The sequence below is a fragment of the Vipera berus genome, assembly GCF_964194415.1.
Source record: "Vipera berus genome assembly, chromosome: 5".
NCBI classification, from domain to species: Eukaryota; Metazoa; Chordata; class Lepidosauria; order Squamata; family Viperidae; genus Vipera; species Vipera berus.
In genome coordinates this window covers 82409855-82433646 of record NC_138207.1, presented here as the reverse complement: position 1 = coordinate 82433646, position 23792 = coordinate 82409855, and the positions used below count along the sequence as shown (strand labels likewise).

The following is a 23792-nucleotide window of genomic DNA, read 5'->3' as shown; positions in this document are numbered from 1 at the left end:
TAGTCATGCTGGCCACATGACCATGGAGACGTCCTTGGACAAGCGCTGGCTCTTCGGCTTTGAAACAGAGATGAGCACCGGCCCCTAGAGTCAGAAACGACTAGCACGCATGTACAGGGGAACCTTTACCTTTACCTTTTATATATATGTAGACATAAATATGCATTTTTTTCCATTTAGGAAGTGTTCCTACATTGCCGTATTCTTGTATGTGGAGTAACAGATGAGAGGTCTCGCTGTGCACAGGGTTGTCACAGACGGATGCGCAGAAGAGCTAAACCACAAGAGGAAGGGCATCACATCACACACCATATCCTGACAAGTGGACCAATTAAAATCGATGTGCAGGAATAGATGTATGAATATATATACACAGATGAAAGGATACAGCCCATTTCTTTCAGAAGCATATGCCCCCCCTTGAGTTCAAATTAGATGCACTCTTACATCTCAGTTCTGTTGCATGTGGCAGGGACATTGCATGGGAAATTTGATTTTACAGGGTCAAAGCAGGCTCCTCTTCAATTAGACATGATTTATTCAAAGCACAGCCAAAAATGCAGGGCCATCCCACGGCTCAAAGTAATGTCAAGTTGAAGCTACCACTGTACAATTGAAGCCTTGCCTCTTTTTTGTATCCATCTAAACAAGTCTTCATACCAGTCAAAACTTTGAGTTTCTGTAAAGCAATGCTGACCTTGGGATAACAGTTGGGACTGGTGGTAATGTATCAACATATTAAATTGTCATGCTTAATTGTGTGTGCGTTGTGTGTTCTGGAAAGTTTACATGCTCATAGGCTTAATTATGGTTTCATGGATCTAGGATCTTTCCCTACTGATCTGAGATAGGCACTGCCATTCTGCACCCTCACAATATTTTAAAGCTGCTGGCAGTCTTTCCCTTCTCAACCAATTAATTTCAGAAGATAATTGGCTACTAATCTAAAGGAAACACAACAAAGGCATATTTGTTGCATATCCTCCAACCTAGCATATGCTCCCTAGGATAGGCAGTTCCTATTTGGAATCTTCCTCAGCTTCCCCATTCCCAAGAGTTTCCTTCCCCTCCTGAAATGAACACGTTGCAATAATTTACACTATTGCTCCACTACTTTCAGGCTGTTTTGAGAGATGTTTTCTCTGTGCCACTGCAGAATGATCACTTTCTTTTGAAAAGAAAAGAAAAGAAAAACCCCATGAAAAGCAAATGCAACATGAAAATAAGAAAGAAGGGGTAGGGTGCCAGTTAATATGGAACCAATAAAGGAGAACATTTGTAGCTCATGGCTGAAATGAAGGGTCCTTGGTGCTCTCTGAGCTTGGTTGTTTTCTTGCAGATGTTTTATTACCTAAAGTAAGTAACATCATCAGTGCTGGTAGGGAGTGGGGCTTGCTCTCAAGTTATATTTTAATCTTAGCAAGTGAAGTAAACAATGCCCCAATCAAGGAACTGTCAAAGAAGCTAACAGTAAACAGGCCAACCAAAGAATATCTAAGACCAATCCCACCAACACCGACAAGGTAAGCCAGTAGAATTTGATAGCAAACTCCACTCCTTACTAGCACTGATGATGTTACACAGTTTATAATAAATATAATAAACCTTTATTGTCAAAGTACAACATGTGTACATTGAGATTATTTATTTATTTATTTATTATTGGGACTTATATGCCGCCCTATCTCCCGAAGGACTCAGGGCGGCTAACAACAATAACATACAATAAATACAGAAGTTAAAATAAAAATTAAAATTAAAGGCCCCTGTACAATAAATTAAAATTAAAATAAATTAAAAGATTAGCTGAGCCTCCCCCCGTGCTCTCTCCCCCCAACACACAGTGACAACAAACCCTCCATCCCACCACACTATGTGAACTAACTACACCACACACCGGCCTCCCAAGTCAATTCTGCATAAGATTATGTCCCATTTAAAAGCCTAACAGCCCACGGATAAAAGCTATTTTTCAGCCTGTTGGTACGGCTGGCTATATTCCTATATCTCCTACCGGATGGTAGGAGAGTAAAGAGATACCGTCCAGGGTGTGAGTCATCAGTTTGGGTAATGAAATGTCTGGAAGAAACCAACCAAGCTCAGAGAGCAGTAAGGACCCCTCACCATTAAGGACTCCCATTGGCCAGCTGCAGGAAGAGGAAAGGATCACTTCTTGGAAAGTGATGGTGCAAAAATGTTAGTGATGATTGGGCAGACAGCGTTGTGGGAATGTGGAAAGAGCACTAGCCAGTCTAATACTTTCTTAGCAGCTCTGCAGGTGTTGAGAATGTTCTCCATGATAACTAAGAAAATCTTGCAGATGGGAAGGAAAAGAATAATAATTTGCAGGTCATACAAGGAGAGAAAACTTTCCTGTTCCCAGATTAATGCACACATTCATAAAGTTTTCAGCTTGCTCAAACTCAGGCTGTAAAACCTGGCTGTGCAGTCAGGGGTGTCAAACTCAATTTCATTGAGGGCCGCATCAGCATTGCGGTTGCCCTCAGGGGGCTGGGTGGGTATGGCCAGGGTGGGCGTGGCCTACTGGGTGGGCGTGGCTAGAGTGCGTATGGCCTAGTGGGTGGGCATGGCCAGCTCTACATAGTTCGCATCAAGGGTGCCTATGGGGGCCTGGGCAGGAGTGGGACAGATCTGAGGGTCTCTAGCAGGAGGAGGGTCTCTGAGCCAGGGCCAAGGCAGTGGGGGCCGTTCCCTCACTGTTTCCAGGATGGCTTCGCGGGCCACATGAAACCACTTCGCGGGCCGGATCCGGCCCCCGGGCCTTGTGTTTGACATGTCTGATATAAACCAACAGGCACAACTCTGAATTATTCAACTTCCTGAAGAGAAAACCGTGACATTTAAATACACATTTTTCCAGAAAATTTATACATCACACTGTTACAGACTTTGAAAATGTACTGCAACTGCTGCATACCTTACTATTACCACTCTCCCTTTTTTGTTTCCTTTTTTCCTTTATCGGGAATTTTTTTTCCCCCAACAACTTGATTTATGATAGCTCCCCATGCTGATTTAAGAAACTGTGCATCGGTTAATATTGTCTGCAATTCTCCCACCCATCCAAAGTAGATTTTTCCAAACTGTTTTGGGGAAAAAAACCCACATTAATATTTACACTACTGAAAATGACATGTTTTAACTTGCTAAATATGCTTTAAAAATATTCTCAGAGGTGAGAGTAGTTTACAATCAAATGTTCTCCTTTCCCCTCTTGATTCAAAAAGCTTCTTGTTTTGTTTTTTTTTCAATCAGGATACTATGATACTGTTGTGTGTGCTTGTTGTGTATAGGTAGTCCTCAACTTACACTTTGTTTAGTGACCGTTTGAAGTTCCAGCACTGAAAAAAGTGACTTTTGACCATTGTTCACACTTAGGACTGTTGCAGCATCCCCATGGTCACATGATCAAACTCAGATGCTTGGCAAATGACTCATATTTATGACGGTTGCAGTCTCCTGGAGTCATGCGATCACCTTTTGCAACCTTCTGACAAGCAAAATCTGGAGAAACCAGGTTCACTTAACAATTGTGTTATTAACTTAACAACCACAGTGATTTTACTTCACAACTGTGGGAAGAAAGTTCGTAAAATGGGGCAAAATTCACTTAAGGTATGTGTCATGGTTCCGACTAACGAGACAGATCAAAGAACATTCAGGCATTGTTTATTCTAAAAAGTCTATAATAATGAGAACGAAGCATTGGCACTCATGGATGGATGCCAGAATCTGAATTCTCCTCCCCTGAACATATCGCATCAAACACAATTCCCTCCTTTAATTTACACATCATAAATCACATTCTCCAATTAGTTTAACATGCAAAGCTTCACTTCCTTTCTAAAGCCCGCCATTCCTTATCTTATTAAAACAACTGGGTTAGCATTCTCCTCCCCCCCAGCTTCATTTGATGCAAAGCAAAACAGTTTAAAGGAAAAGGCTGCCTCTTATATTGTCAGAGCAAAACCATCCGATGTTTGCAGCGTTGACAGTATGTCTCACTTAGCAACAAAAATGTTGGGCTCAACTGTAATCATAAGTCGAGGTCTACCTGTATTGTGATAATAACAATTTGGGGAAAACCAATGAAACATTCCTTATGAATAGCATGTCTTTCACAGGATCATAGGAAAAGGGGAAAGGGGAAGTTTTCTCTCTGGGGGATTGTGAAAAAGAACCAATCCATCTGATGTAAAAGGTTGACCAATGCAAACCCAATTATTGTAGTACAACAAAGCAGCTCCAAATACTTCAATCTCAGTCAGAAGGAGATTTAATTCCATTACCCTGTGTTCAGAGGGAAAAAAATAGTCAGTTCTCCTTCCTTAAGCAAGCAATGGGCAATCTACCAGAATGGTTCCATTTTAAAGAGGAGGGTATGGAAAAGTAGTAGTAGTAACTCTATGTAGTTAGAAGTAAATTCCTTGCAAACCCTGAAAGTATTTTAAGCTGTATATGTTATTTAATAAAAGTTTGAAAAGCTCTGCATTTTATATTGTTCTTACCATCATGTACCATTTATACCTTTTTCTTATTATGAGATGATCCATAATTTTGCTCTTTAAATGGAACAATGATTTAGTGAAAATAAAACGAGTATTATACAATGACTTCATACTCTGATCTTGGTGTTTGTGTCTCTCTCTCTTGTCTTCAAGCAGATGCCCACAGCTCTCATTTTTGTGTCAAACTGAGATCTGCAGTTGGTAATCTAGTCAAGGTTGACGGGCTTCTTTTTACAGCAATGTAAGATTTCTATGGCTTTGTATCCCTTGAAAAGCAAAAGCGACAGCATCTGAGGAAAGTCGTGGGCTTAGCATACATATATGGATTGCAAAGGTGTATATTGTCAGTGTCATCTTGCAGCCTCTAGATCTTCTTTGATGCATGGATTGCTCATGTGCATCTCAGCTGCTCTTCTCATATGACGAATCATGTCTAAGTCAAGCAGATGCTCTGGGAAGTGGATAGAAGCAATTGGATAGAACACATGAGGGTATCGGACCAAGCAATTCCACTGCTTTTTGGAATTTCTTTCTCAATCATGTTCACTTGACAATTAATGCATGGGTGGTCACAAGAAGCTGATTCCCAAGACCCAAAGTTAAGAAACTTGTGCTTGTTCCAGAAGATAGAAGACCAAGCCACTTGTAAACAAAGGATACCAGAAGCCAACATTGTCTCACACTACCAAATAAATGACCAGCTTGATGGTCATTTCACAATTCTTCTCGTTCTTCTTCATTACAGATGCAGGCACTTCTTTGGCTGTTCATGAAGGGACGGCAACCCAAGGTCCTGACTGTTTGGAATATCGTATCGGCTATTGATTCACATGCTGTAGCAAAAGAGAAAGAGATCAAATCGGTCACCCCTTTCTTTTATAAGCCTACTGAGATTTCTTTTCCTTAGACCATAGGAAAGTGATCAAGATCTGAATCAGCCTCCAGAACTGTGCCTAAAGTTTCTATGCCAACACAGCAAACAGGGCCCTACTATTCCCAAAAGCTACAAATTATTATTATTATTATTATTATTATTATTATTATTATTATTATTATTATTATTATTATTATTATTATTATTGTTGTTGTTGTTGTTGTTGTTGTTGTTGTTGTTGTTGTTATTATTATTATTATTATTATTATTATTATTATTATTATGTTGGAAGGGATCTTGGAGGCAGGAAACTCTATAGCATTTCAGACAAATGGCTGTCCAGTCTCTTCTTAAAAACTTCCAGTCTTGGAGCATTCACAGCTTCTGGAGGCAGGTTGTTCCACTGATTAATTGTTCTAACTGTCAGGAAATTTCTCCTTAGTTCTAGGTTGCTTCTCTCCTTGATTAGTTTCCATCCCTTCCTTCTTGTCCTGCCTTCCGGCACTTTGGAGAATAGCTTGCCTCCCTCTTCTTTGTGGCAACCCCTGAGATATTGAAACACTGTTTTCTTGTTTTATGTAAGCTTCCAAAAATTGATCCAATATTATGAATATTGGTCTCTTGCTTGAGCAGGGGGTTGGACTAGAAGATCTCCAAGATCCCTTCCACCTCTATTCTGATTGATTTTGATTTTTTTTTAATTTTGAAAAGGTGCAGTACTCACTTTAGGAACATTTGCTATAATAGTGTTATATATACAGCACCGATAGAAACATTAGGTAAAAATACCTTTTAAAAAAGGCACTTTGTCCCTTTATTTTAATGTACAGGACTATTTTCATTTTTATTACATTAAGCCTTTAATATCAAGAAATCCTAAGGTGCTCAGTGCTACATTTCTTATCAAATATGCATGGTTCTTATCATCATGGAAGGGCATTTCTTCTTGAGCCTCAAAGTACCTTTATCTCTAAAGGGATTGCCCTCTTTCTGTTTGTTCCTAAGGGGTGCGTGAGCTGGACCTCAGGCTGTATTCCAGGCTTAGCAGCACTAGTGCATCTTTGCCAGTCAGCCAAAGGTGCCTCAAATACATTGGAAATAGTCCAGTTTCTCCTTTCTCTGGCACTTTTGAGATAACTTAGACAATAAATTCTTTCCCATCAGCGGGAGAAGTCAATAAGCTGCAAAATGCTGTTATATTTATTGTTCCCTTCAATTTGGCATGATAACATGCTAACAATATAGTAAAGACTGCCATTTTAAAAACAAAAATGTGAAAGGGAATGAGCTGAACTAGAAACATAGCAAGGAGGAAAATGGTTTTAATATTTTTTTTCCTATGCCATTTTCCTGTTTAAAGATCCCTCCTTTCCCCTGTTGCTACATTATCACCCTGTGACTAACTAATAAAAAGGGACCTTAGAGGTCGTCTAGTCCAACTCCCTGCTCAGGCAAATGGCTGTCCAGTCTCTTCTTAAAAACAGTGTTGGAGCATTCACAGCTTCTGAAGGCAGGTTGTTCCACTGATTAATTGTTCTAACTGTCAGGAAATTTCTCCTTAGTTTGCTTCTTGTCCTGCCTTCAGGCGCTTTGGAGAATAGCTTGACTCCCTATTCTATGTGGCAGCCCCTGAGATATTGGAATACTGCTATCATGTCACCTCTTGTCCTTCTCTTCATTAGACTAGACCAGACATGTCAAACACAAGGCCCGGGGGCCAGATCTGGCCCTCAAAGTGGTTTCATGCGGCCCACGAAGCCATCCTGGAAACAGTGAGGGAACGGCCCCCACTGCCTTGGCCTTGGCCCAGAGACCCTCCTCCTGCCAGAGACCCTCAGATCTGTCCCACTCCTGCCCAGGCCCCCATAGGCACCCTTGATACGAACGATGTAGAGCTGGCCATGCCCACCCAGTAGGCCATATGCACTTTAGCCACACCCACACAGTAGGCCATGCCCACCCAGGCCACACCCACCTGGCCCCCTGAGGGCAACCGCAATGCTGATGCGGCCCTCAATGAAATTGAGTTTGACACCCCTGGACTAGACATACCCAATTCCAGCAACTGTTCCTTGTAAGTTTTAGCCTCCAGTCCCCTAATCATCTTTGTTGCTCTTCTTTGTACTCTTTTTTGGAGCCTCTGTTATTATACTTGTGAACTTAAGTGCATGTTAGAACACAGAACACAGAATCATAAGGCTGGAAGGGAATTAATGGTCTTCTTATCCAACCTCCTGCTCGAGGCAAGAGCTCCTATATATTATCCCAATTCAATGGTTGTCCAGTCTATTTTTGAAAGCTTCCAGTGTCGGAGCACCAACACAGGAGGCAAGCTATTCCGTTGATTGTTCTCAGTGCCAAAAATGTCTCCTTACTTCTAGGTTGGATCTTTCTTTAAGAAGTTTCCACCTGTAGGAAGTCACACACACACACACACACACACACACACACACACACACACACACACCTGAGAATGAAATATTTTGGGGAATATTAAAAGAGGCAGGATAGAATATTTCCCCTGAAGGAGAAATGGAGAAAAAATCTTAGGCAGAAACAGCCCCAGTCTCCCTTTCCTCAGGCAGAAACCAAAGGCGGCCAACCTTTAAAAATGGAGATTTGGTAATCCATTCAGAAACACTGGGGCACAATAAACAGCAGGTGGGATTAAGAATTTACTTTCCTCCACCCAGCCCCAAAGAAGGTATAAAAACCCACCCACTCTCAACTCCATTTATCAGCTGTCCCAGAACTGTATGCTGTTGCTGGTTCTGCTCATCAATAAACAGGAACCTTCTTTCTTAAGCAGCCTCCATTTTATTCCCGGCTTGGAACTGGAGCTGATTTTTCTTTCAACACACCCATTACTTTTTGTCCTGTCTTTTGGTGCTTTGAAGAATAAATCTATTTTTGTAACAGCCCCTCAAATACTGGAAGACAGTTACCATGTCCTTCCAATCCTTCTCTTTGATCAACTAGACTTACTTAGCTCCCTCAACTGTTCATCATATGATTTAGACTCCAGGCCCTTTGTCATCTTTGTTGCTCTTCTTTGCACAGTATCTAGGGTCTCAGCATCGTTATTGCAACGTGGTGGCCATCATTAATATAATTAAAGGCCTTGAGACTAAAACATACAAAGAACAGTTGCAGGATTGGGGTATGGCTAGTCTAGAAAAAAGAAGGACTAGGGATGACATGATAGCAGCATTCCAAAATTTGAGAGGCTGCCACAAAGAAGAGGGGGTCAACTTATTTTTCCAAAGCAACAGAGAGCAGGACAAGAAAGAATGGATGGAAACTAATCAAGGAGAGAAGCAACATGGAATTAAGGAGAAACTTCCTTACAGTGAGAATAATTAACTAGTGGAACAGCTTGCCTTCATAAGTTGTGGGTGCTTCATTACTGGAGGTTTTTAAGAAGAGACTGGACACCCACTTGTCTGAAATGGTATAGGGTCTCCTGCTTGAGCAGGGGGTTGGACTAGAAGACCTCCAAGGTACCTTTCAATTCTATTCTGACTGACTGGATGCAGCATTCCAAGTGTGGCCTCATTAGTATGGTATAGAGCAGTATTATAACTTCTCATGATCTTAACACTATCCTTCTGTTGACGCAGCCCAGGACTGCATTGGCTTTTTTTGGCAACTGGAAGACATTGCTGGCTCATATTCAAATGGTGGTCATCGTGTAGGACATCTAGATCTCTCTGTGGGAGAAGATTTGCAAAAAAGGTCAAACTAATACTTTCCTTATAGTCTCTGAAGTAAGGAGCTGGAGACAAGAGTACTGGGATAATGGAGACTCAGCATCTCTAAACATTTCTGACCTGTAGGAACACCATGGGACTTTCAAACTCATGAAGAATCCCTGTGCAGAAATGCCCTAAGTCTTGATGAAAAACAACTATTTCCCCCACTGTGGTTTCTTCTTCTTGGCTTCTGAAATGATTTATGAAAAATAGTTTCTTCTTTTCAGCAGAGTTTCTTACTTCTTGGCATTCTAGCCAATATTTATAACTTTATTCACCTTTATTAACTAGCAGAACTAATCTGGAAAAGATTCTTGGCAATGTGATTTAAAATATATAGCTTTATAAATATGCATGAGACATTTGCTATAAGAAAGAGAGAACATCTCCTTCCAGAAAAATACTTAAAGGAGGATTAAAAAGAGAGAAGAGAGAAATTCAAGGCAAGGAAAATAAATACAGAAATCAAGGATTGGGTATTTAAAAGGGTGCCTAGATCTGTGAGACCACAAAAATGATATAAATGGGAAAAATAATTAAAATATGGGTTTCATTATTTCTTTCAACTAAATTAATTCAGAAGGCAGACTATAGCAAAGATTTGGAATCTAGAAGCCTAATATTTTCAGAGCTAGCTGTAATATGCTTGGGTATCATAATTTTTAAAAGAAGTGTATATGAATTCAGAAATACAAATGAGATTTTCTGTTCTAATTAGTATGATTCAGCATTTTGGGGGATTTTATTCAGGCTAACTGAAGGATCAATTTAGCTAATATGAGATAGAGTTTATTAGCTCACCCAATCATTTTTTTTTTCAACAAGCTGTGCATTTATTATTTGTGGCTTTGTTATTGATTTATATATTTCATTAATGCTGTTTATTATGAATAATTAATTATGTTGTTTTCATTAATTAAAACATATACATAACTCACCCTTTTTCTATAAACTGTTAGATTTAATGATATTTATATGTAAATTGGAGCAGATTTAATGATAACACTATATTTAAATCATAATTATTAACTAATAATTCAATAATTATTGAATAATGGAGACGTACAACAGTAAGCAAACAATCTCAGAACAAAATAACCTAGTAGTGCCTCCAATATGGTATTTATGAAAAATGGATTATACTATTAAATTCACAATTCATCACAGTGGTCTTAAAACATTATTTTCCACCATCCTTCTTTCCTTCCATTTTTCCCTTAAAAGGATAGATCAGTCAAGCTGTCCATCATATAATTGCTTGTTTTTGTGTGATAGAAAGGACTGAGGCTGTGATGGGATGCTCTTTAGATAGGATAAGATCAAAGATCCCCTTAATAGATTGGAGGAAGATGTGTTTTGACCATAGACCAAATTAAATGTTGCCCCTGTCTTATATACAGTAGGAGCTGTAGTGGGGCAGTGGTTAGAATGCAGTACTGCAGGCTGACTCTGCCCACAGCCAGGAGTTCGATTATGACCGACTCAAGGTTGAGTAAGCCTTCAATCTTTCCAATGTCCATAAAATGAGGACCCAGATTGTTGGGAGCAATATGCTGATTCTGTAAACTGCTTGGAGAGCGCTGAATCTAAGTGCTATTGCTATATGATAATCTCTAATATTAGCCTGCTGGAAAAGTCACTCACTCCTAAAAGAGAAATGAGTAAACAGCTTCTCACGCTTCTAAGTGCAGGAAGAAATTTTGCTAGAAATTAAGTAGGAAAATGGAGGAAATAGGATAGCAAATGGTTTGTATTCATATGATTGTAGGTTCAGTTCTACAATCAGAAAGAGCTAAAATAGATGCTTCTCTGGACATCTAGAAGATAATGCCAGTGAATGTATTGTATCTAAACCTGAGCAAGGACAACTAACAGTCTAATCTTGTGTATTAAGGTAAATTCCTAGAGTAGCCTCATGCAGAACTGGGCTACATACCCAGAAGTAGAGGACAATATCCTAATCCCAAACTTCATGGAAATCAAATTAGACCTCATCCCCATTTACAGATATATAAATAATTACTGAATTCAAACCCGGCAACCAAGAAGTAGTGAATCTACACATTTTATCACCCTAATGAAGCCAGTGAATTAGTAAGTCACTTTTTTTGAGACTGTCCCGTACATCAGTAGCTCTGAAGTATGAACTACCTTGTTACATTCGAAAACTAAATTAGCAACCCCGCTTCTATCTAACTGCTTCTGAGTGAACCAAAGAGAACTTAATGGTGCATGGGAATGAAATGCTATTTTCTGCCTGAATGAGTTTTTTCAAAATATTTTGTTCAGTGTTCCACACCTTTTTTAACTCGCAAATATATTTTAATAAACTTCTGCATCTTTCAGTGTAATAGCCTTCCTTCCTTCCTTCCTTCCTTCCTTCCTTCCTTCCTTCCTTCCTTCCTTCCTTCTTTCCACTGGCTGGCTTTAGAGCAGTGCCCCCCAACCTTTTGGGCACCAGGGACCACTTCTGTGGAGAGAGGTTTTCCCACAGCCCGGAAGGGGTGTGATTTCGCATGTTGCCTGCATCCTGTGGATGGGACTTCACTTGTTTGCGCAGACCGGTTTCTCGAATGCCACAAACCGGTGCCGGTCCATGGACCGGAGGTTGGGGACCCCTGTTTCAGAGGAAGTTTTGTTTTTAGTTATTCAGATGGAGGTACAGCCATTTGTCGAGTGGCTCTTCAAAATTACAACACCACTGAAAAATGTGACTTGTGAGCAATCCTCACACTCATGACCATCGCAGCATCCCCATGGGCACATGGACAAAATTCAGGTGCTTGGCGACCAGCACGTATTTATGATGGTTGCAGTGTCCCAAGGTCATGTGATCAGCATTTTAATACTTCCCAGCTGGCTTATGACAAGCAAAGTCACTGGGGGAAGCGGGAATCGCTTAACAACCATGTGGTTCACTTAACAACTTCAGTGACTCACTTAACAGACGTGGCAAAAGGTCATAACATTGAGTGTGATTCACTTAACAGCCACCTTGCTTAGCAACAGAAGTTCTGGCCCTCATTGGGGTCATGACTCAAGGACTACTTGCATAACCTGCAGACATTCTTGGGCTTCAGCTCCAGAGTGAGAGTTAAGGCCTAATGCGTGAAGAACCACACTTTCCCTATTGGTCCTTTCAGCAACACAAGCACTGCAATAAAAAAATTGTCGAGTCACCTTGGTAACATCCATCTGAAATTACTTTGCTTCCCTTCCTACTTAATTATATCCTATAAATCTCATAGGAAAAAATGCACTTTTGGGGCCTGGAGCGTGCAGCTTGGTATGCCTTTTAATTATTTCGGGATGAGTATAATAAGTCTAGTGTGATAATTTTTTTAAAAAACATTCAGATAATCTCAACACAGGGAGTCCTCGACGTACGACCACTACTGAGCCCAAAATTTCTGTGGCTAAGCGAGACATTTGTTAAGTGAATTTTGCCCCCTTTTACAACCTTTCTTGCCACAGTGTGTTACTTCAGTAGTTAAGTTAGTAACCTGGTTGTTAAGTGAATCTGTCTTCCCCATTGACTTTTGCAAAAGGGGATCCCATGACCCCGGAACACCGCAACCGTCATGGATACAAGTCAGTTGCCGAGCGTCTGAATTTTGATCATGGGACCACAAGGAGGCTGCAATGGATGTCAGAGGAAAAGCAATCATAAGTCCCCTTTTTCAGCGCCGTTGTAGCTTTGAACAGCCACTGAATGAACTGCTGTCGAGGACCAGCTGCATTTGGGTTTTGAGCTCACTCACAAAGCGCCTGAGTCCAGGTCACTAGATGGTCCCTGTCCCTACTGGCCGCTCAGAGTCTGGTGTGGCACTGCAGTCATCTAAGTTTATGTGTTTAACATCTTCCCCAAGAGGAAACTTACCTTCTACCTTGGAGACAAAACCAAGGCTACGTTTGAGGTCAGAGCAGATGGACTGCAGGCACCAACGAAACTTGGCGTCGCAGCGATATTTATTAGACCCACAGGTATCATAACATGCATCCAGCTGGTTGCAGCATTTAGTCATGGCTGGAATGCCCATATCAAACTGTAAAAATAATACCAAGAGACAACAAAATTATTCTGGGGGTTGAAATGATTTTCCCCTCCTTCCATATTTCTCCTATAAAAAAAGCTCTTCATGCTTTGCCACACGATGAATATTTTAACAAGTGAAAGTGCTATATATTTGACTGCCCTGCCCAGCAGGAGGACTGCAGTGAAATGTGAGATTAGGCAAATTGATCTATTTATTTTGGGAATAAATAGGAACCAGGAGAGGATCTCCTGAGCTGTATCTGCCTATGGCTTTTAACTGCTTTAAGAGTGACGAGATATTGTTCAACGTCCAAGGATGCGTTCAGCCAACCTGAATATGTCAGCAAAACGGCAGCTGTCCCAAACTTTCTTGGAGATTTACCAGGAAATTTTATAGTCGCAGAGCAAGACTTTGCTTCTGTTGCATCAGGTTGAAAGTACCAACAATCAGTGAACAGTGAGCCTGAAGCTTGTGCATTTTAATATGCCGTCCAGGGTGAACTTGTGCAAAGGAAATATGGAATATGAAAAATGCAAGTTTTATTCAGCAAACACAGATCATTCTTGCAACAAAGAATTCTGTGATTAGGGGATTGGAGGCTAAAACATATAAGGAACAGTTGCTGGAATTGGATATGTCTAGTTTAATGAAAAAGAAGGACTAGGGGTGACAAGAAAGCAGCGTGCCAATATCTTAGTGGCTGCCACAAGAAAGGGGGTGGTATGTCCACCTATTATCCAAAGCACAAAAAGGCAACACAAGAATCAATGAATGGAAACTAACCAAAGAGAGAAGCAACCTAAAACTAAGGAGAAACTTCCTGACAGTTAGAACAACTAACCAGTGGAACAACCTGCCTCCAGAAGTTGTGAATGCTCCAACACTGGAAGTTTTTAAGAGACTGGACAGCCATTTGTCTGAAATGGTATAGGGTTTCCTGCCTGAGCAGGGGGTTGGACCAGAAGACCTTCAAGATCCCTTCCAATTCTGTTATTCTGTATTCTGTAATGTGGGAATTTCACTGCTAGAAAATTGTTCATCTGCTAGGAAATATCAGATGCTGGCTAAATTCTTAAATCATGGCACCAGTTGAGGTGAGATTAATGGACTTTAATCTGAATCAGACATAAGTATCTTCTTATTGCTAATATTCATGTTATAGTACTCTGGGCCTTTAACTTTAATTATTAAGAGGTTTTTCTAGCCAGCATCCATTTCCAAATCTTCCATTTGTAGAAAATATATTTGACACTACAGCTGTTTCTAACAGTTGGGGATTAAATATTCTGTTGCCCAACCAATCAAAGAGTGAATTCCATGGGCAGTGGTCAGACAAAAACAAATTTGTTTTGTCTGCCATAAGCAGCTGGCCATCCCCTTTGGCATGTATAGGAAAATAGCTTGCATAACATGGGGTAAGTGACTGTCTAGGCCAACTTTGAATAGAAATAGTTGAGCAATTGCAGCTATTTGCAACAAAGTCAAACGCTTCTTTCTTCCTGGATGTTTTGTTCAATTAATTATTTCATCAGGGAAATGGGTTGTTAGTACATACACTTTCTGGTACCTTGAGACCCATGAAATAGGAGCTACAGCCATTGGGTTCTGGAGATTTATAATTTGGTCTAGGCAATGGTGCTTTCCCTGGAAAAAAAAACAAAGAAAAGTACTTTGTGGCAGCCTTGAAAAGAATTATACAGTATAACATAAAGTCCTGTACGTGCACCTGATGTACTTCAGAGGTTGAATTCCAATTATCATCAGGCCTAGTCAGCATGGCCAGTGATAAGCATGATAAAGTCTAGCAGCAGCTCAAAAGCTAGAAATTGCATATCTGTCTTTTACAATGTTGTTGGAAAATAGGAAAGACAAAGCTAGGGTTTGCCAAAGACAAGGTCATAAATTTAATTAGGAATCCTTGAAACATAAACCAATATGCATGCAGAAGATCAGAAACTTTATGTATGTTAACTCTTCTAACTATAGCTGTATTTCTGTTCTGGACATTTAAGTTTTTAATTGCTCATTCTCCTTTTGAAATATAAAAGCAGACTTTGAAAGGGATTCCTTTTGTCTCAGACTTTTAGCCCTCTAGATGGTACCACTGCAAACAAAAGAACTTTTGGATGTCAAAATAGAATGAAGGCTACTGCTAAGCTTGTAAGCCGCCCTGAGTCTTCGGAGAAGGGCGGGATATAAATGGAATTTTTTAAAAAAATTATGATCAAATAGATGCCACTTCATGTTACCATTAAAGTATTGTCAAATTTAACAAATAATATGCTATGCCGGCAATCAAAGACTGCAGTTTTTCTATTCCGGATTTAATGTTGCAGTTCATGCCCACATTAGAAACTCAATAGGTTTCTTTTAATAAACACCTTGCTTTTCTTTATTTATACTGTAATAAGGTAATACAACTCAATTACAGAAGGAGAACATTATATTTTTAGAGATAGCATAGAAGAAGCAGGTTTTAAGAGGAAAGATGTATACGTGAGAGTTCAAAAGAGTCAAAATGCCAATAACAACTGCATGGGAGAAGCCACAGTGGTGGGATTCAGCCAGTTCGCACCACTTCAGCAGAACTGGCAGCTAATTTTTTGTTGCCCAGGCCCAGAATAGACTTCTGGAAGTGGCATCCACACAGAGAACCGGTTGTTCACATATTTGAATCCCACCCCTGGGGAACCCTGTGTGTCAAATGTGCGGTGCATTTGAAAAAATGGGTGGGGCTTCAAATTGGAGGTAGTCCTCGACTTATGACAATTGGGACCAGGATGCCCATTGGCAGGCAGGATGGTTGTTAAGTGACTTGCGCCGAATTTTAGGACTTTCTTTGCCATTGTTTTGAAGCAAATCGCTGCAATTGTTAAGTGAATCACTAGTCACGGCTTCTCCCATGGACTTTGCTTGTCAGAAGTCAGCTGGGAAATTTACAAATTGTGATCATATGACCCTGGGACAGTGTAACCCAGTGGTGGCAAACCTTTTAGAGGCCGAGTGCCCAAACTGCAACCCAAAACCCACTTATGTCTCGCCGGGTGCCAGGTGGGCATGGCCCGCTGGGTGGGTGTAGCTCGCTGGGTGGGCGTGGCTACGGTGGTCATGGCAGACTGGGTGGGCATGGCCAGGGGGCATGGGGGGCATGAAATTGCTCTGCAGCCATAGATCCTGGCAGCAGAGGCCATTTCCAGGCATCTGGAGCCTGGATCGGGCCTCTGGGGCACCTCAAAAATCGCTCCGGAGGCATACCTGGACTCGCGCTGGCAACTGCCTCTACTATCCAGCCCGGATCCGCTCAGCTCTTGCAGCTGCTCCCTGACTCTCAGTGCAGAGAGAAAGAGAGCAAGAGCACAGGCGCACGTGGAGAGGAGGAGGGGAGCATCCTGGCCCCGCCTCCCACAGGGAAGGCTCTGCGTGCCGCCTGTGGCACATGTGCCATAGGTTCACCACCATGGGTGTAACCATGGCAAATGCATGCCAGTTGCCAAGTGCCAAAATTTATGATCACAGGACTATGGGGATACTGCAATGATTATAAGCATGAACACCAATCATAGGTCACTTTTTCAATGCCATTGTAACATCAACGGGTCACTAAACGAATGGTTGTAAGTCAAGGATTACCTGTGTGTGGTTGTGACCATCACTCTGCCCCCCCCCCGCAGACACCCTGTTTGAGGGAGTTGACAACCTCAAATAAAGGGGGAAACATAAGCTGCAAGCAAAAACTAACTCTTTTCATTACTTATTAACACAAGTAATAATGTTTAACATAAATGGAGTATAACAACAACACTATCTGGGCTGGCAAAACAATTCTGGGTCTTAGTACTCAAAAAGAGTTGAAAAGGTAACTGAAGCCCAGGTTTAATCTGTTCTGGAAAGCAGTGAGCAGGCAAGTACCCCATCAAAGAGATAATAGTCTTTTAAAAAAATAAAAATAAATCTCTTCATCCTATCCCCTTTGTAGATGGTTTTCCTGATATAGTCCCATCTGCTTGTAGATAGTGAAAAATGTGCTATTTCACATGTTGTCAACATCATTTCAACAGGGAAACCCACTCACACTGCAAAAGAATTCTTCTTGGGACAGAGATGATTAGTACTGGAAAAAGAAGATTATCTGTCAAACATTTGCTTAGTGCAAAACAAACCTGAAATTTGCTACACTGTCTAGTAGTTCAGTGCTCTTCGAAGGCTGTTAATGACAAGTCCTTTTTATCAATGTTAAAACCATAGATGTGGAATTAGCTTATTTAGAAAACGCTCATCTAATCATGGGATGCTTCCGTTTGTTACATTCAGACTTGATTATTCTACAGAAATTTGCATATTTTAAGAATTATTTTTATCCTTTCATTTCTTCAAAACATTCTTATGAAAGAGTAACTGGGGCAGGATACATCACCCAGAATACTTGCAGTAGCTAGAAGCTAAGAATATATTATAGCTATTCCAATAATTTTGTAACAAATAATTGGTTCAATGAAGAGGGTGGGGTGGGGTGGGGCGGTAAGCCTATTCTCCAAAGTACCTGAAGGCAGAATAATTGATGGCAACTAATCAAAGAGAGAACCAACCTACAATTAAGGAGAAATTTTCCGTCAGAACAATTAACTGGTGGAACGGCTTGCCTTCAGAAATTGTGGGTGCTCCATCACTGGAGGTTTTTAAGAAGAGATTTGATAATCACTTGTCTGAAATGGTATAGGGCAGGGATAGGCAACCTTGGCTCTTTTATGACTCGTGGACTTCAACTCCCAGAATTCCTGAGCCAGCATGGTTGCCTACCCCTGGTGTAGGGTCTTCTGCTTGAGCAGGGGATTGGACTAGAAGACTTCCAAGGTCCCTTCTAACTCTGTTATTCCGTTTGTTTGTAAACAAAGTATGATCTCAACCATTGAATTATGTCCCCAAACAGATAGACAGATAAATAGACAGAGAGACAGACAGAAAAACAGACACACAGACACACACACACATACACACATGGTTTTATGAGCATGACATTTGGTGACTACCTAGTAGCTGTTGAGATGAAAAGCATGGGTACAAACTACTGGTGTGTGAAATGGCTATGCATAGTGCTTACATGACTATACATGGTACATATTGCAACTTGGCAAATGGACATCTGTGTCTGTCCTCTATTGGCATTGCTCAAAATAATGGGTGGGCTGGAGGTTCAAAATACTTGGATTACTTTTTAGTAGCTTACTAGTCTACACAACTGCCTGCAGTATGAAGACAGGAAGGAAGTTGTGTAAATTTTCATTGGTTGCCAAGGAAGTTTGACATTCTAAGGATATAATAGGAGCAGAATTGACCTCATCCTTTTGTCATGACCTAATAGGTTTGTTCCTTCAATTTTACAGGCATCTGCTCCTACATTTTTAAAAGGGGCTCTTTATTTTAGGAGCAAGAGGCATACTTTACATGGAATCCCCATTTAACCCAGATTTATGACTTAATGTACAGTATATTTGCTTTTTATATATGTGGGTGTCATTTTCAATTTATAAATTGCACCCTAGTAGGTGCCTTTAGAAAGCTAAAATGTAATAATAATTAAAGTTTACCATGACAACCTTTTTTTAAAAAAAATGAACAAAAGCAATGCTGTATAACATTAGAGCGTGCAAATCATACAGTAATAATGGTAGAGGTATTTGAGGGACTGTGTCTCCCTGATTCGGTCTCCGCATCCCATCAGATTTGCCGGGAGAGGAATATCTATATATTTTTTTTAAAAAAGCCATCTGGCAAGGCAAAGCTTTTTCTGTGGTGGCACTCTGTGAGGGAATATATTGATGGCCTTGGGCAGGGGTAGGCAACCTCGGCTCTTTTATGACTCATGGACTTCAACTCCCAGAATTCCTGAGTCAGCTGACTCAGGAATTCTGGGAGTTGAAGTCCATGAGTCATAAAAGAGCCGAGGTTGCCTACCCCTGGCCTTGGGGAATGAGGGGAAGAGATGCAGGGTAGGAAACAAGAGAGTCACCAGCCCCCAGTGGCTAAACAATCAGAGAAAGAAACATGGGAAGAACTCAATCTAAGGTATCAAGCAGTTAAAAGTGGGAAGTTGTTATTTTCAGAGTTGCAAGTCCTAGTCCTCCTAGGTAAACTAGACCGGAAGATTGTCTAGATGAACTCACTTTACCTCAATTCTAAGATGCCATTAACATAATCTTGCAAGCTACAAAAGATCAACACTGGATGGAACCTGTGGAGGAGCTGGCACCTGGCCATGATGAAAACTGGGGAAGTTTGGCAATCCCTAAATAGACTGCACACAGGTACAGCAAGATCAAGGGATAGTTGAATAAATGGGGATATTTAGTAACTTCTGCCTACTGCGAGTTTGGAGATTTACAGACAACCACACACATATATCCTTGCCCCTTGTGCCCTTGCCCAATGTACTCTTATGACAGTGCAACAGAATGCTATCGATGTTGCACGCTTCTGGGCAAGCGCTGCCTAAATCAGGCTAATATACATTTTAAATGTTATGTTCTTATGTTTGCGTTCATACCTATGCAGACAATTTTAATAATGATGCTCGTGACACGAATACATCAATAAATATTGTAAAAGTGAAAATACAGACTTCCCACTTCCACTTCTAACCATCTGATTGAGTGAGGTGGTCTTCCCCTCATTTCCCAAGGTCATCTACACATTCTATTATGCATCCGGTCTCCCCAGAGAGAAGATTAGCCCCAACCCTGCTGGCCTCTGAAGATCTGATTATGCCATAGTGCATGCGGATGGGATGGGATGCTCATACTTGCAATGGTTTTTGCCTCAGATGCCAATTTGCATTGTGTGATATTATTACTAATATCAATATAGTAAGAGCCATGGTGGCGCAGTGGTTAGAATGCAGAATTGCAGGCTAATTCTGCCGACTGCCAGCAGTTCGATTCTCACCCTCTCAAGGTTGACTCAGCCTTCCATCCTTCTGAGATCAGTAAAATGAGGATCCAGATTGTTGTTGGCAAATATGCTCACTGTATAAACCACTCAGAGAAGGCTTTAAAGCACTGTGCTATTGTGCTATTGCTATTGCTATTCCTATTGCTACTATTTTATATTTTTAACTGCAGCTTGCGACCCAGAGTCATGAGACTGAGAAGGATGACTATGTGGAATTCTGGGAGTTGACGTCCACACATCTTAAAGTTGCCAGGTGGAGAAACAGTATTTTGAGCTATTCAAAGGAACAGGAACACAGATATATAACTCTGTGTACAAACATAGAGTTAAAATTTAAACCTAACCATTTTAATGTTAAGACTGTTTCTATAAACAGATCAGGACATTTCAAGTGATTTAACAGATTTTTCAAACAAACACCACAGCAGAACTATAGGCTGTAAAAGACGAAGTAAAAGGCTTTATAGTTCCATGTGTCTTGTGCTCATGTTTTAAGCACAGTGGATGTTGTGCTAAATGGTTCAATATAGATGCCTGCTGATTAGCAGTTGCATTTCAGCGAAATAGAATCTCAGAAGGGATTCCAATGTACAGTACATCCTGCCAAAGACATGGACTTAGAACAAGGCTGATGATAATTATAATAGGTTATAGGTAATGTAATTTAATAAGAAAGGAAATGATCCTTCAGCTATCCTAGAGCTGACTCCACAGATTTTTCTAGATTAAAAAGAGGGACACCTTGCTTTATGTCCAAAAATAACTGGAAGCTGGTAAAGTTGTTCCAACATGATCTTCAAAAGACTCTTCTGATTAAAGCCAAAATACTATAGTTTGAACCATCTATAGTTTCTCAGACACTTTTCAAGGAGAGTGGTATACAGAGCATATTGCCATCATGTAAATGAGACAATTAAAATATAAATCACTATAAGCAATCTCAGCTCTTTCATGAGGATATTAGAATAACATGCTTTTTTATTATGATGATAGAGGAACTGGCACTGAATCTTCTATATACCTTGGAACGTCTACGTGCGAATCAAATGTCTCCCTTTTTAAACCTTAAGGTAAGAGAAGGAAGTCAGAGTAAATCATCAACAATATGAATAGGAAAAAAGAAAGAGTTGATTAAGAGTGGCTGGGGAATTCATTAGTACCAATTTCAGAGGCTAATGGAGTATAGAAAGTATAATTAAAACAATATACATTATCAAGCAAACCAGTAGAATAGGTTCTAGAAAAGAACAAGAATGTAATGCTTTTCATACAACAAGATTGTCTGTGCTTTTTTCTGTCACCGTTTCATAACCACAAGAGACTATGTATGTATCACAAGGACCTGTGCGTGTGCTAATTTCACTGTTCCCAAAAATCATTTTTAATTTTTGTCCAGGGAGAAGAATGGAATGTGTCTTTGCATTCTAAAAGAAGAAATCAGTCTTGACAGCACCACATGCAAAAATTTCCCATTCCAGAAGTTACTTGGGCCCTGAATCTATGTAGCTAGTTGGGACAAGTGATTTTCCTCAACCTATAATAGACATCCTTCTAGGTTTTTGTATGGATGGGGAACATATTACGATTTTAAACTGAGAAACCATTCACAGAATGCAAAAATGAGCAGGGCTGATGGATAGGGCCATAACAAGTGCGAATGCATGCCCACACATATATTTATATGATACATCCACTTTCTCACTCATTAACCTCACTCCCTTGCCATCCTAATTATTGTCACTTTTTTTCATTGCTGTTTGCAGTTAGAAAACAGCAGTGTGTTACCCGTCTCTTAGATGATGAGAGGTTAAAAAAAAAAGACAGGGATTATGGGTCTATATGCAAGAAGAGTGAGCGCCTGTTACTCGGCCCAGCTTCTGTCAACCTAGCAGTTCGAAAGCACGTAAAAATGCAAGTAGAAAAATAGGGACCACTCCGGTGGGAAGGTAACAGCGTTCCGTGCGCTTTTGGCGTCCAGTCATGCCGGCCACATGACCACAGAGACGTCCTCGGACAAGCGCTGGCTCTTCGGCTTTGAAACGGAGATGAGCACCGGCCCCTAGAGTCGGAAACGACTAGCACGCATGTGCGGGGGAACCTTTACCTTTACCTATGCAAGAAGAACGGATAATTACATGTGATCTATGGATATCCATACTGTTCTAGTCCAGTGTTTGAAAACTAAATTCCATAAGTTCATACTCTAATTACTCTTTCTCAACCTTGTATCCTTCAGCTCTGTAAACAATACCCCATTTCCCCCAATGTTATAGGTTGAGGATGAGGGATGTTCAGTGATCCTACAAAACTAGAAGGCATTCAAAAGTTCATCTAGTACAGAACGTAAGTTGGCATTTTGACAAATCTGGCTTCTTAAGATGTGTGGGAAGTAGAGCAATTCAATTAGTAAGGCAAAATAAACAATCATTTGGAGAGAGTGCTGCCAATATACCACATTTTAGTTATAGAAACATACTTCTAACAGGTGACAGTTCTAACTTGTTAGAAAACAAGACAACTTGTTAGAAAGATGATTGCCATCTCAGTTTTTGTAACCGAGGAGTTACAGTTTATTATTAGTTGTTTTGCTAGAATAAATGGAACTACAAACATGACCTTTAAAGGATACATCCCTTCATGTAGTAGATGAAATATGTAATGATATTGATGATAATAGAGGCAGTGTTGAGTTCAAATACATTAATTTGCATCATAAAAGGGCAGCAGTTCAGTGAAGTAAAGTAAAACATGACAGTAAGAATACAGTGTCTTGGTCAATTACTTATCTAGTCAAACAAAACAAGGAAACATTGCCTTGTGTAGGGAAACAACAACTGTCAACACAAAATAACAATGTTGAGCTATCAGGGACTGGATATGAAAGAAGCAGCAGCCAAAATGCTTACCGTATCTGCACCTGTATTGACAGACTCCATTCTTCCCTCCTAACAGCTCTGAGACAAAGTCAAAATAGCCATTAACAGCATCAATGCCATCCCGGATGGTCCCAATTCCCCAGTCAGAATAGGAGCTTTCCTCTGGCAATGGAGGGATGACATTATCCTGCATGGGTTCTTCGGTGCATTTCCCTTGACTCAGAGACAAGCACAGAATCAGCCCCCTGATGAACAACTTCATGCTGAAGTTGGACAAAACAAAATTGGGCCCAGGAAATCTCTAGGAACAGAAGAGGTGCCAGTGGGATTGTGATAACAAGACTGAAGGTATTTTGAGTGTGCTTTTGCGGTGGACTTTAAACACTGCTGTGTTAACAGGATGAAGTCACCATAATCAGGGAGCACAAAGTTCACATGAACAGCGTTGTGTTGCCCAATATTTAAGGGCTTTGATATGCTCTGCCCAGGTAGACGCAGGGGTGGCAGAATTCCAAGGCTAATCATAAACTCCCACAGGCAAACTCATCCTCTCCCCCAGCCCTATGAGTCCCCTATCCACACCTCCATTATGGGTCCATTTAGTTATTTATGGCTTCTGTTCAAATGCCTAGAGCAGTTTATGTTTGAAAAAAAGCATACAAGAAAGGGAGCCTCTGACCTTAGTAAGACCGGTATTTGCCTCCAACCTTAGGTTGTCCTTGGTCTCAGACCCCAAAAACTGTTCCAGAAGCATATTCCCTTATATTAAAGAGGAAAAA

General features: G+C 40.6%; 2 protein-coding genes across 2 annotated transcripts in view; one reads left to right on the top strand and one right to left on the bottom strand.

Annotated features, from left to right (window-relative positions):
- The window catches only part of OIT3 (oncoprotein induced transcript 3), a gene marked incomplete at its 5' end in the record, with an annotated part of 42746 nt that extends 42311 nt beyond the window's left edge, over nt 1-435 (top strand). Inside the window, one exon of the mRNA XM_081328452.1 lies at nt 181-435. Coding sequence (XP_081184578.1) covers nt 181-354 — 174 coding nt within the window. The 3' untranslated portion in view covers nt 355-435. The remainder of the gene's footprint in view (nt 1-180) is intronic.
- Nucleotides 436-5243: 4808 nt separating this feature from the next.
- On the bottom strand, nt 5244-23073 carry PLA2G12B (phospholipase A2 group XIIB; the record flags this gene model as incomplete). The annotated part of the gene is made up of 3 exons (XM_081328728.1): nt 5244-5362; nt 13036-13201; nt 23044-23073. The coding sequence occupies 3 exons, from the start codon at nt 23071-23073 to the stop codon at nt 5244-5246; spliced, it is 315 nt and encodes a 104-aa protein (XP_081184854.1).
- Nucleotides 23074-23792: the final 719 nt, after the last annotated feature.